Consider the following 15,136-nt stretch of genomic DNA (forward strand, 5'->3'; position numbering starts at 1 on the left):
TAGATTTATTAGTTAGGTGTTATAAATTTGATAGAAATCCTTGAAAAAGAAAGCCTTTTTGGTAATTGTTTTAATAAGTTTAGTCTGGTTAATAGTTTGAACTATGGTCTGTGCTGTAATTTAACAATAGTCTGAAATATTGTCTAGTCTATTATCTAGTATCTAGTCTAGTTTATAGCCTAGTCATAGCCTAGTCTATAGTCGAGTCTATAGTCTAGTCTATAGTCTAGTCTATAGTCTAGTTCTATAGTCTAGTCTATAGTCTAGTCTATAGTCTAGTCTATAGTCTAGTCCTATAGTCTAGTCTAGTATATAGTCTAGTCTATAGTCTAGTCTAGTCTATAGGACTAGTCTATATAGTCTATCTATAGTCTATCTATAGTCTATTCCTATAGTCTAGTCCTATAGTATAGTCTATAGTATAGTCTATAGTCTAGTCTATAGTCTTGTCTGTAGCATAGTCCTACAATCTAGTCTATAGTCGAGTCTATAGTCTAGTCTAACAAGTCCTAGTCTATAGTCTAGTCCCTATAAGCTGTATATAGTCTAGTCTATAGTCTAGTCTATAGTCTAGTCTATAGTCTAGTCTATAGTCTAGTCTATAGTCTAGTCTATAGTCTAGTCTATAGTCTAGTCTATAGTCTAGTCTATAGTCTAGTCTATAGTCTAGTCTATAGTCTAGTCTATAGTCTAGTCTATAGTCTAGTCTATAGTCTAGTCTATAGTCTAGTCTATAGTCTAGTCTATAGTCTAGTCTATAGTCTAGTCTATAGTCTAGTCTATAGTCCTAGTCTATAGTCTAGTCTATAGTCTAGTCTATAGTCTAGTCTATAGTCTAGTCTATAGTCTAGTCTATAGTCTAGTCTAATAGTCTAGTCTATAGTCTAGTCTATAGTCTAGTCTATAGTCTAGTCTATAGTCTAGTCTATAGTCTAGTCTATATTCTGGGCTATAGTCTAGTCTATACTCATGTTTATAGTGTAGTCTATAGTTTAGACTGTAGCCAAACTATGGTCTGAAAGTTTGTCAAACTATAGTGGAGAGAATGATCAAACTATGGTCTTCATATACAATAGTCTGGACTACAGTTTGAACTTTAGTTTAAACTGTGGTTTGATGTATGGTCCGAACTGTATGGTGTTGACTATAGTCTGCTCTATAATCTGGTGTAGAGGGTTAACTACAGTCTTAAGTTCTCTCTATATTCATAACTATCGTTTAGTTTATTCTATATTTCGGCCGTTTATACATCTATACTACTCATCATCAAAAGTTGACCCAATACTTTTTAATTATAATATTATCCAGACTAAATATTAATCCCCTTATTCACAAACAAAATTTTTATTTTATAAACAGTTTATAAATTAGATTTTGTATGGAAATTTTGTTATATAAACCTTTTATAAAATAAAAATTTTGTTTGTGAGTAAGGGGGTAAATATCTTATTGATAAAAATTACAATAAAACTTAATCGCAGTTACAATTTAATGCACATATTTAAATGATATTTAAAATTCCATAAAGTTTTGCTGTCTATGAAAGTAAAAATTGCAAAAATTATAAAATAAAATTGTGTAAAACAAGAGCAACAAAGTAAGAAAGTTTCTTCTTGTTCCCATTATGACTGCTGGCCCCAACGCTCAACAATTTATAATAATTTACATGGACACCATCAGTAGAATAATAAAAAGCAGAAAAAGGAAGATTTAAAGAATACATAAAAACTCAAACTGAAAGTATCATTGGTGGACACTTTGTCATTTCATTTAATTTATCGCACTTTCCGTACGACCATCAAGTGCTAAAACTAGGGGAAAATTGTAAATTTTGTCCCTTTTTTTCAATTTATATGCATGAATAAGAATTTGTATTTTATTCGGGGGAACAAGGAATAATACACACATTTCATATAAGGCCGTAAAATACAATAACATTATAGTGTATTTTGAGCAATAACATAAAATTTTAAATACATCATTGTTTTAAAAGCATAACATTTTTCCATGGATGTTTTGTTTGAATGTATAGAAAATAAATGTATTTATGTGTATGTAAAGAGGATACCCAAATATTCCATTATTAAATACGAGGGTAGGATTAATAAGGTGTTTAAATCATTTCAAAATCATTGACCAAAGAAATCGAAAATAATATTTTTCATGTTTGTTTCAAAACGCATTTCCAAATTATCCACCTTCATTCCATTCCATTGCACTATACTTGAATGGATATTAGTATCTGTCTTAAACAATGACCCACAGTGGTATAGGAAAAAAAAAAAGAGGGAAATAATTCGGTAACTTCTAAACGGTTAATCCGATTTTAATGAAATTTGGTGTGCACAAAGAGGAGGTGTTGTCGAGTTTAGGTTTTGAATTTGGACCTTATAGGCCAACCAGGGGCCCGGCGGGGGGTCCTCAAATTAGGACACCTCGGCTATGTTAAATTTTTAAAACGATCCTATTTCTTCATTTGAGTTCCGATTTAAAAAAAATTTCGTATATAGAATCTCCTCATCGAGCACTATAAAAAATGTCGTCGTAGCAGTAAATTATCTCTTATAGTTTAGGAGATATTCGCATTTGAATATTAAAATTTTAAAATTTTTACCGTCCTTACTTTAGTTTTTTTGATAATAGCAGGTCCAAATATTTCCGATTTTCGCCATTTTTTTATTTGCTTAACAACAAGTTTATATACCAAGCAGTGAAAGAATTATGTAAAAATCATGACTGAGTCCAAAGTTATAGGCATTTAAATTTAAAAAATTAAAAAAAGGCGATTTTTTGTCATTTTTTTGGGAAAAAAGTATCTTTTTCTTTTTAAGTTATCTAAAAAGTTTCTAAGAAGATGTATATAGAATTTATACTTTTTGGAAAGCTGACTTTACATAAAATACGATAAATGAAACAAAACCTAAAAATTTTTGATACCGAGGGGACCAGGTCCATCCAAAAAAACCCTATTTTTTATGGAAAATTAAATTTTGAGCAAAAATTCTCAAATCGCATAGTCGATATCAAATTATAGTGACCTGTTTTATATGACCCAATAAGTTCTTAATCATTTTGTAACGGGTTTCGATAACCCCGCCCCTGGTATGGATATAATAGGCAAAAAACCAAAAAATCCCATTTTTGGGATTTTTTAAAACTTTTTTGGGAATTCCGGGATTTCTAATAAGAAAATTCGAAATTTTTATTTAATTTTGGATTTTGAGTAAAAAAATCTACCTAACTGTAAAATTTCATCAAAAAATATTCATAAATAAAATTTTTATTGCAATTAGAAAAATTTGTATCTTCGCAAAAACTGAATAAAAAACATTTTTTAATTTTTTTTAAAAAAAGTATTCCGCGAATTTTTTAATTTTCAAAAATTATATACAGTTTTGAAAAATAGACAAAATTACCTTTCCATTGATATATAACATGCCTACCTAATGTTTTTTAAGTGACAAATTAATTAGGGAAAACTCAACATCTTTTAGAAAATTTGCCTAGCACTATTATTTTCATCCATAAGGTTAACTCTTAAATTTGTTACATATATGGATGAAAATAATAGTGCTAGGTAAATTTTCTAAAAGATGTTGAGTTTTCCCTAATTAATTTGTCACTTAAAAAACATTAGGTAGGCATGTTATATATCAATGGAAAGGTAATTTTGTCTATTTTTCAAAACTGTATATAATTTTTGAAAATTAAAAAATTCGCGGAATACTTTTTTTAAAAAAAATTAAAAAATGTTTTTTATTCAGTTTTTGCGAAGATACAAATTTTTCAAATTGCAATAAAAATTTTATTTATGAATATTTTTTGATGAAATTTTACAGTTAGGTAGATTTTTTTACTCAAAATCCAAAATTAAATAAAAATTTCGAATTTTCTTATTAGAAATCCCGGAATTCCCAAAAAAGTTTTAAAAAATCCCAAAAATGGGATTTTTTGGTTTTTTGCCTATTATATCCATACCAGGGGCGGGGTTATCGAAACCCGTTACAAAATGATTAAGAACTTATTGGGTCATATAAAACAGGTCACTATAATTTGATATCGACTATGCGATTTGAGAATTTTTGCTCAAAATTTAATTTTCCATAAAAAATAGGGTTTTTTTGGATGGACCTGGTCCCCTCGGTATCAAAAATTTTTAGGTTTTGTTTCATTTATCGTATTTTATGTAAAGTCAGCTTTCCAAAAAGTATAAATTCTATATACATCTTCTTAGAAACTTTTTAGATAACTTAAAAAGAAAAAAATACTTTTTTCCCAAAAAAATGACAAAAAATCGCCTTTTTTTAATTTTTTAAATTTAAATGCCTATAACTTTGGACTCAGTCATGATTTTTACATAATTCTTTCACTGCTTGGTATATAAACTTGTTGTTAAGCAAATAAAAAAAAAATGGCGAAAATCGGAAATATTTGGACCTGCTATTATCAAAAAAACTAAAGTAAGGACGGTAAAAATTTTAAAATTTTAATATTCAAATGCGAATATCTCCTAAACTATAAGAGATAATTTACTGCTACGACGACATTTTTTATAGTGCTCGATGAGGAGATTCTATATACGAAATTTTTTTTAAATCGGAACTCAAATGAAGAAATAGGATCGTTTTAAAAATTTAACATAGCCGAGGTGTCCTAATTTGAGGACCCCCCGCCGGGCCCCTGGTTGGCCTATAAGGTCCAAATTCAAAACCTAAACTCGACAACACCTCCTCTTTGTGCATACCAAATTTCATTAAAATCGGATTAACCGTTTAGAAGTTACCGAATTATTTCCCTCTTTTTTTTTTCCTATACCACTGTGTGACCATGAATATTTATTGTATATAACTGACCTTACGCACTCCTATACAACATCCCAGTAGTTCTGAATAGTTTCTGTTCAATAAGATAACTTCTTCCTAGTTCAATTTCTGAAGTGAGCATATTCCGTAGTATTTCTTCCCAAAACTAACTACACTCATTATCGGGTAATCGTTATGTAGCCATTTCAAATAAGAGTGGCCGAATCGATAAATTGGTGCTTTAAAAACTGAAGGAATACTTTATAACTATGCAACTGAAAACAAATTTTAAAATTGTAAATGATCTATATTTCTAACTATACAATTTCAAACATTTGGGCGTAGAAACTGAAGCAAATACATACGAATAAACATTCATATTTCAGAAAAATTTTTACACACAATAAAGCTATTTTTAGTTTGATATTTTCCTATACAGTATTAGACAAAATTAAAACTACACTTAGGAAAATAATTTTTTTGAGGAATACTTTCGAAGGAATTCAAAATTTCAAACATTAAAAAAAAGCAAAATACTTTTGAATAATAGATTTCTCTTTTATTGATTTGCCGTTGGCTCATTATTTTGAGTAATTGTACTATTCTAACATAAAGCAACACCTTTTTTATGCTTAAAAAATGTTTAAAATTTTATATTATGGTGCATTTTTCTTTTGCTAAATAGTATAACATTTAACAACCCATAAAGGATGTTTCTTGCTACATTCGTATAAAATAATCCAACATTTTAGACAAATTATAGCTTTTGAAGTAGAAATGAACAATTTACAATAAAAGCATAAATTATAGTGATTTTGAAAAGAATTGTAAGGCAGAAAATCCTTTATTGTTTGTAGAAATGTGGGAATTTAAGCATGTTGTGAAAATTATAACACGAGGCTTTAATTGAATAATTCTAAGATACGAGAACTGAACTTAACTAGAACTGAACTAGAACTGAACTAGAACTGAACTAGAACTGAACTAGACACTGAACTAGAACTGAACTAGAACTGAACTAGAACTGAACTAGAACTGAACTAGAACTGAACTAGAACTGAACTAGAACTGAACTAGAACTGAACTAGAACTGAACTAGAACTGAACTAGAACTGAACTAGAACTGAACTAGAACTGAACTAGAACTGAACTAGAACTGAACTAGAACTGAACTAGAACTGAACTAGAACTGAACTAGAACTGAACTAGAACTGAACTAAACTGAACTAGAACTGACTAGAACTGAACTAGAACTGAACTGAACTGAACTAGAACTGAACTAGAACTGAACTAGAACTGAATAGAACTGAACTAGAACTGAACTAGAACTGAACTAGAACTGAACTAGAACTGAACTAGAACTGAACTAGAACTGAACTAGAACTGACTAGAACTGAACTAGAACTGAACTAGAACTGAACTAGAACTGAACTAGAACTGAACTAGAACTGAACTAGAACTGAACTAGAACTGAACTAGAACTGAACTAGAACTGAACTAGAACTGAACTAGAACTGAACTAGAACTGAACTAGAACTAGAACTGAACTAGAACTGAACTAGAACTGAACTAGAACTGAACTAGAAATGAACTAGAACTGAACTAGAACTGAACTAGAACTGAACTAGAACTGAACTAGAACTGAACTAGAACTGAACTAGAACTGAACTAGAACTGAACTAGAACTGAACTAGAACTGAACTAGAACTGAACTAGAACTGAACTAGAACTGAACTAGAACTGAACTAGAACTGAACTAGAACTGAACTAGAACTGAACTAGAACTGAACTAGAACTGAACTAGAACTGAACTAGAACTGAACTAGAACTGAACTAGAACTGAACTAGAACTGAACTAGAACTGAACTAGAACTGAACTAGAACTGAACTAGAAACTGAACTAGAACTGAACTAGAACTGACTAGAACTGAACTAGAACTGAACTAGAACTGAACTAGAACTGACTAGAACTGAACTAGAACTGAACTAGAACTGAAACTAGAACTGAACTAGAACTGAACTAGACTGAACTAGAACTGAACTAGAACTTGAACTAGAACTGAACTAGAACTGAACTAGAACTGAACTAGAACTGAACTAGAACTGAACTAGAAACTGAAACTTAGAACTGAACTAGAACTGAACTAGAACCTGAACTAGAAACTGAACCAGAACTGAACTAGAACTGAACTAGAACTGAATCTAGAACTGAACTAGAACTGAACTAGAACTGACTAGAACTGAACTAGAACTGAACTAGAACTGAACTGAAACTGAACTAGAACTGAACTAGAACTGAACTAGAACTGCACTAGAACTGAACTAGAACTGAACTAGAACTGAACTAGAACTGAACTAGAACTGAACTAGAACTGAACTAGAACTGAACTAGAACTGAACTAGAACTGAAACTAGAACTGAAACTAGAACTAACTAGAACTGAACTAGAACTGAACTAGAACTGAACTAGAACTGAACTAGAACTGAACTAGAACTGAACTAGAACTGAACTAGAACTGAACTAGAACTGAACTAGACTGAACTAGAACTGAACTAGAACTGAACTAGAACTGAACTAGACTGAACTAGAACTGAACAAGTAAGAAAGTATAGTCGGGCTTGGCCGACCATATGATACCCTACACCAGTTATGAATATTAAATGTGATTTATTTTTCATAATAAAGTATTTATCTTCAATATTCCCTTGTTCCGATACATTTAAGCAATTATGGATGAAAAACTAATTTTCTGAAAGGGGCTCTACTTTTATAAGTAAAATTTGGGACATTCAAGTAATTTTCTTAAGGGGACTTTGTATGGGAGCTAGGGTCAAATGGAGCCCGATCTTTATGAAATTTGGCAGGGTCATCAAGACTTCTACAAAACTTAGTTGTGCCGTATTTTATCGATATATCTGTATATTTAACATAATTATGAGCTCAGAAGCCCTTTTCGGGGAGTTCTGTTCTATGGGGGCTAGGTGAAATAATGGACCGATTTTAACCATTTTCAATAGGCTTCGTCGATTCTAAGCCGATTGGTATACTTTAAGGTGGGTCTAGGACGAATATTTTTGTATGTTACAAACATCAGCACAAATCCAATATACGCTCCCCACTAAAGTGGTGTAGGGTATAACTAGAACTGAACTAGAACTGATCTAAAACTGAACTAGAGATTTCCTAGTTACTGAACTAGAACCGAACAAAAATTGAACTTAGCTAAATAGAAGAGATAATAAAAACATAGAAGTATGATAGTAATATATTTGATTTATACTATTCTTAACCTTATAAAGATCAATGTTTTCTAAAGAAAAACCTTTGTTGCGACAAACAAACGTTTATCTTCTTTTTTCGGTTTACTTTATCAGAACTTTATTAAACGTGCCATTTTTGCACTATATATAATTGTGATAGAAGTTTTGCTATTGTTGGCACTATTTTATAGTTGACCTATAAAATGCAAAACTGAATGCATGCGAAGTCGAACGGCTTAGAATAGAAAAATAAACATTTGTGTTTTCTTTTGCCGCCAAGAAATGATAAATGGGGTTATGTCGTCATTATTTGGTTTTATAATTTTCATTATTCTCTTCTGTTGTTGTCGTTGTAAGAGAAACTAATGCCATTCTAATCAGAATTTATACATTTTTACAAATATTCGTTGCAAAGGCAAGTGCACATAATAAGTAATAGTTTAATAATAACACATTACATTTTGCAAAAAAATAAAAAGAATATGTGAAAATAAAAATGATTTTGCTTTTATTTTGATAAGAATAAACTAAACTAAATAAAATAAAACAATAGTAATTATAAATATTTACAACAAAATGCATATGCTAATATTTTGAGCTCAGTTTTAATTGAAACTTGTAACAAATAACAGTGATTTGTCTTTTTTAATTAATTATTTGAAGTTATTCTTTAATAATAGTTTAAACAAAAATTAATTTATAATGTCCTATACTCCATCTCTTGAGATCAATTAGAGGCTGAGGCTTTACACAACAATGAACAGTTATTAAACTTAAAGATACGCAGTAAAAATATTCAGTGGCATGAATATGTTATGCCTCTCAAATCCCGCTCACGACCAGTATTTTTACAGAGACAATTTAATTTCATAAGTAATTATCGAGAACCTATTGGCGATCATAATCGACGAAAAGTTTTGGTTTGTCATGATATGATGGGCAATTACTTGGAAGATAGGTAAGTAAGAGATAAAATACATTTTTGGAAAATAAATATTAGTTTAGTTTTAGTTAATTTCTGTGCGGATCTGTTCAGTCTAGTCAGTTCTAGTCCAGTGTCAGTTCTAGTCAGTTCTAGTTCAGTTCTAGTTCAGTTCTAGTTCAGTTCTAGTTCAGTTCTAGTTCAGTTCTAGTTCAGTTCTAGTTCAGTTCTAGTTCAGTTCTAGTTCAGTTCTAGTTCAGTTCTAGTTCAGTTCTAGTTCAGTTCTAGTTCAGTTCTAGTTCAGTTCAGTTCAGTTCAGTTCTAGTTCAGTTCTAGTTCAGTTCTAGTTCAGTTCTAGTTCAGTTCTAGTTCAGTTCTAGTTCAGTTCTAGTTCAGTTCTAGTTCAGTTCTAGTTCAGTTCTAGTTCAGTTCAGTTCTAGTTCAGTTCTAGTTCAGTTCTAGTTCAGTTCTAGTTCAGTTCTAGTTCAGTTCTAGTTCAGTTCTAGTTCAGTTCTAGTTCAGTTCTAGTTCAGTTCTAGTTCAGTTCTAGTTCAGTTCTAGTTCAGTTCTAGTTCAGTTCTAGTTCAGTTCTAGTTCAGTTCTAGTTCAGTTCTAGTTCAGTTCTAGTTCAGTTCTAGTTCAGTTCTAGTTCAGTTCTAGTTCAGTTCTAGTTCAGTTCTAGTTCAGTTCTAGTTCAGTTCTAGTTCAGTTCTAGTTCAGTTCTAGTTCAGTTCTAGTTCAGTTCTAGTTCAGTTCTAGTCATTCTAGTTCGTTCTAGTTCAGTCTAGTTCAGTTTTAGTTCAGTTCTAGTTCAGTTCTAGTTCAGTTCTAGTTCAGTTCTAGTTCAGTTCTAGTTCAGTTCTAGTTCAGTTCTAGTTCAGTTCTAGTTCAGTTCTAGTCAGTTCTAGTTCAGTTCTGTTCAGTTCTAGTTCAGTTCTTAGTTCAGTTCTAGTTCAGTTCTAGTTCAGTTCTAGTTCAGTTCTAGTTCAGTTCTAGTTCAGTTCTAGTTCAGTTCTAGTTCAGTTCTAGTTCAGTTCTAGTTCAGTTCTAGTTCAGTTCTAGTTCAGTTCTAGTTCAGTTCTAGTTCAGTTCTAGTTCAGTTCTAGTTCAGTTCTAGTTCAGTTTCTAGTTCAGTTCTAGTTCAGTTCTAGTTCAGTTCTAGTTCAGTTCTATTCTAGTTCAGTTCTAGTTCATTCTAGTTCCGTTCTCGTTCAGTTAGTTCAGTTCTAGTTCAGTTTTAGTTCAGTTCTAGTTCAGTTCTAGTTCTAGATTTAGTTCAGTTTTAATTCAGTTTTAGAGATTTCCAAGTTCTTTGCTATTCACAATTCTGATCAAGAAGGTATTTTCTTTACAAATAAATTAATTTAAATTTTTTACATTACTCTAATCCTTATGATCTATGTTTTTATACATTACATTCCTAATTAACTGTCTATTGTTTTACCTATTTATTTTTAATTTTTTTTTCAGACACTATCATTCCTCAAAAAAATATGACGATTATCGTTTCTATCATTGGCCCGGCATTGATTATTTCTGTTATTTTAGCCACAATTATGTTACAATACCACCATGTGGTTGGATAAATGCTGCCCACAAACATGGTGTAGCTGTTTTAGGTAAAACTTATTTTTTCACACTTCAATTTAATACATTTAAAACTGAATCTAAACGCAAGCACATTTATAGAGATAGAAAAAAACTAATACCATTAAATATACAGCCAATAAAATTTTCTAATAAAAAAAAATAGAAGCAGAAATATAAAAACACATAAAAACAGGAAATCGCACTTCCTTACATGACACACTATAAACAAAAACAGTAATACTATATGCAAGTTAGTGCTCGGCATCCATAACCACTAGGGGTCTAAGGTAAATAGTTTTTGTAAAAGCCATTTAAAGTCGAATGAAAAATGTAATAAGTTGCATTGTAGCCTTTGAGTTTTATTATGTTATTGTTACTTTGTGCCGACCATTGACTTAGATATTAGAAATGTTTTCACTAATCTCAGCATGTTCTAAAACAAGTCAACATGAATGGAGTGTAAATAAATGTACTATATATGACAATTGTGTGTGAAAATGGAAGTCACTAAAGGGCCTTGTTATATAGAAGGAGGCCTTCTTCAGCAGTTTCAATACAACCTTCCAAAAGTTTTCTTAATCTCAAACTGTACTTATTTTGGAATGTCTACCTAAATATTTTCCATATAGGGTCTTGTAGAATTCCAGTAATGTCAAATGTGTCCATAATAAGCCCTAATTCGAATGACCCTCTCAAGGCCTACAGCAAGGCCTATTTCCTGCTTATATTTGCCCTTAGAACTATTTGCATATTTTCATTTCGCCTCTTCCAAATACCATTAAAGTTACATTTATTACCATTGTTTATGTGTAATTCTGGTTTTTATTTTTTTCACCCACAGGTACCTTTATTACTGAGGGCGCAAAAGGTTCACAGCTTTTACACGAAGTTTTAGAATCAACGGAAATGGTGAACAATACTGTCGATGCTTTGGTTAGATTATGCAGACACTATCATTTCGATGGTTGGCTAATCAATATCGAATGTAAAGTGAGTCCAGAATGTGTTTCGAATTTATTGTAAGTACCAGCAATAAAAGTATTGTTTAACAAATATGTATTCAATGCTAAGTAATTGATATAAAACTAATGTTATTGGAAATGCATACAAATTGTTTGGAGTTTGTGTGAAAGAATTTGCCATACATTTAAATTAAATATTAAAGTTTATGGCTTTTTTAATGTTTGGTAAACTTAATAGTCTTAAATGAGAGAATAATATTATTTAGGGGAAAATTTTAACGAAAAAGTTGAATTTATGTGCAATTTTAAAAATTATTTTTTTAAATTCTAGTTCAGTTCTAGTTCAGTTCTATTTCAGTTCTATTTCAGTTCTAGTTCAGTTCTAGTTCAGTTCTAGTTCAGTTCTAGTACAGTTCTAGTTCAGTTCTAGTTCAGTTCTAGTTCAGTTCTAGTTCAGTTCTAGTTCAGTTCTAGTTCAGTTCTAGTTCAGTTCTAGTTCAGTTCTAGTTCAGTTCTAGTTCAGTTCTAGTTCAGTTCTAGTTCAGTTCTAGTTCAGTTCTAGTTCAGTTCTAGTTCAGTTGTAGTTCAGTTCTAGTTCAGTTCTAGTTCTAGTTCAGTTCTAGCTCTAGTTCTAGTTCTAGTTCTAGTTCTAGTTCTAGTTCAGTTCTAGTTCTAGTTCAGTTCTAGTTCAGTTCTAGTTCAGTTCTAGTTCAGTTCTAGTTCAGTTCTAGTTCAGTTCTAGTTCAGTTCTAGTTCAGTTCTAGTTCAGTTCTAGTTCAGTTCTAGTTCAGTTCTAGTTCAGTTCTAGTTCAGTTCTAGTTCAGTTCTAGTTCAGTTCTAGTTCAGTTCTAGTTCAGTTCTAGTTCAGTTCTAGTTCAGTTCAGTTCTAGTTCAGTTCTAGTTCAGTTCTAGTTCAGTTCTAGTTCAGTTCTAGTTCTAGTTCAGTTCTAGTTCAGTTCTAGTTCAGTTCTAGTTCAGTTCTAGTTCAGTTCTAGTTCAGTTCTAGTTCAGTTCTAGTTCAGTTCTAGTTCAGTTCTAGTTCAGTTCTAGTTCAGTTCTAGTTCAGTTCTAGTTCAGTTCTAGTTCAGTTCTAGTTCAGTTCTAGTTCAGTTCTAGTTCAGTTCTAGTTCAGTTCTAGTTCAGTTCTAGTTCAGTTCAGTTCAGTTCTCGTTCAGTTACTCTTTCAGTTCTAGTTCAATTCTAGTTCAGTTTAGTCTGTTCTAGTTCAGTTTCTAGTTCAGTTCTAGTTCAGTTCTAGTTCAGTTCTAGTTCAGTTCTAGTTCAGTTTAGTTCCGTTCTAGTTCAGTTCTAGTCAGTTTAGATTCATTTTCTAGTTCAGTTCTAGTTCAGTTCTAGTTCAGTTATAGTTCAGTTCTAGTTCAGTTATAGTTCCAGTATGTTCAGTTCTAGTTAAGTTTAGTTCAGTTCTAGGTCAGTTCTAGTCAGTTTTAGTTCAGTTCTAGTTCAGTTTAGTTCAGTTTTAGTTCAGTTCTAGTTTAGTTCTAGTTCAGAAATTCAGTTCTAATTTCCTAAAACTTTTTATCGTAAATACAAACTTTTGAAAAATGTAGTTTTTTCGTCTAAAAATTTTTTATTTCTTAGAACAAATCAATTAAGAAAGACTTTTATATTCAAAATAGTTTATATTTTTATTTTTCAAAGTAAATATTAATTAAATTAAATTGTAATATAATTTTGTTAATTGATTTCAATTTTATTGTTACTTTATCTAATACCAACAAAATTCTAAACAAAAGGCTTAAAATTAATTTTCCATTCTGTTTAATTTACTGTTTAGTTATTTATTTAAACATCAAATACAACAGCAACCACAGAATTTAAAAAGCAATTGACTCCAATCGAACGTAATAATTCGGTTAAACATATTTACAACATAAAATAATATTAAATACTACACAGTATCCAAATGTAATTAAGAAAATTTCCAATTATTTATTTGTATTTTACAAATTTCTTAATTGTAATGTAATGTAGTGGAGATAGTTAGTAATTGTAAAATATATATTTATATTATATTTCCTATTGCAAATGGTGTAGTATACTCAAACATTATTGCGTATACACAAAATGTATATAGTTCTACATATGAAAGTTCTTATGGATTTCTTGTTTTTGTAATTTTCATAAGACTCTTTTTATATTACAAGTGTATGTAGTATGTAGCCTATCTGCTTGACTGTTGGTCCTTCGAACATCGTTATGTCGGTTGTTTTGTTTACTTTTGATTACATTTTTAAACGAAAAAAAAAACTTTTAAGACCAAAGGTAAATAGAAGATTTATAGGTGTGTGAGTAATGGTTTTTACTTGTATTTCAATATGTCTGACTACAGGTGCCAAAAATAACTAACTCCATTTGCATGTAATAGTGTTAGTGTTTACACCTGGAAATGTTTCAAACGAAAAACTATAGGTAGTGAAAATATAATATCCACAGCAGTTTGTTTTTACAGAATTATACGAGGGTCACAAAAAACTTAATAAAAACAAAAATATCGGACTAAAGTTAAGAAAATTTGTACATTAAAGATTTTCAATCTTCATATTGAAATATCAATCTTAAAATTAAGTAAATTTCCCAATTAGTTGGAAACCAATAAACATTTATGACCCTCGTTTCGAAAACTGAAATTTCACAGCATTAGTAGTGAGTTCCCTCTAATGTTTGGCAAACAAAATTGTCATTTTTGTCCATGAATCACAAGCTCGTATTACTCTGGTTATTTATTTAGAGTACATGTAACTGTAAACCAATATAAATGGGTGTATGTTGGAACGTATGTATGTACATGTAAATGTATTGAATATTATGCATGTATGTTATGTGTGTGAGTGTGTTTGATAAAAGGTCTTAAAAGTTAAATCAACAAAATACTACACCAAGTTCAATATTATTTTAACATGAATTTGGTTGGATTTTGGTCATAAGTCATGAGCTGTTTTATATCATTTGTGCTGCTTATTATGGGTTTCAATAATGCCATAAAGCAGGGTATTTAAGGAATTATTGTATTTTTACAAATAGAAGACAAAAAGCTCAGTGTACTTGTGGTAAAAATTTCAGGTGCTTACTTAAAGTGAACGAATAAGCTGAGAGGAGGGCTTTTTTAGAACAAAATCGATCAGTTATTTTACATTTTCGATTTAAATAGATTTTCAAAATTTCTTTTAAGAAAATTTTCGAAAATTTTATTTCATGAAAAATTCTGTCTTAATAAAAAATTTTCGAGAAAATTCTTTTTTTATTAAAAAATTTTCGAGAAAATTCTCTTTTTATTAAAAAATTTTCGAGAAAATTCTCTTTTTATTAAAAAATTTTCGAGAAAATTCTCTTTTTATAGAAAATTTTCGAGAAAATTCTCTTTTTATAGAAAATTTTCGAGAAAATTCTTTTTTTATAGAAAATTTTCGAGAAAATTCTTTTTTTATAGAAAATTTTCGAGAAAATTCTTTTTTTATTAAAAAATTTTCGAGAAAATTCTCTTTTTATTAAAAAATTTTGAAGAAAATTCTCTTTTTATTAAAAAATTTTCGAGAAAATTCTCTTTTTATTAACAAATTTTCCAGAAAATTCTCTTT

The 15,136-nt window shown here is 30.2% G+C and overlaps 1 protein-coding gene across 1 annotated transcript in view; it reads left to right on the forward strand.

The window, feature by feature from the left end:
• Positions 1-15,136, forward strand: part of LOC119609486 (cytosolic endo-beta-N-acetylglucosaminidase) — a 32,706-nt gene that overhangs the window by 4,979 nt on the left and 12,591 nt on the right. The window contains exons 2-4 of the mRNA XM_037964305.1: positions 8,790-9,021; positions 10,456-10,604; positions 11,417-11,594. Of these exons, the coding sequence (XP_037820233.1) occupies positions 8,790-9,021; positions 10,456-10,604; positions 11,417-11,594 (559 nt within the window). The remainder of the gene's footprint in view (positions 1-8,789; positions 9,022-10,455; positions 10,605-11,416; positions 11,595-15,136) is intronic.

Source organism: Lucilia sericata, unplaced genomic scaffold, assembly GCF_015586225.1.
Source record: "Lucilia sericata isolate MDLA Ls3-8-SP2 unplaced genomic scaffold, ASM1558622v1 Contig000990F_arrow, whole genome shotgun sequence".
NCBI lineage: Eukaryota > Metazoa > Arthropoda > Insecta > Diptera > Calliphoridae > Lucilia > Lucilia sericata.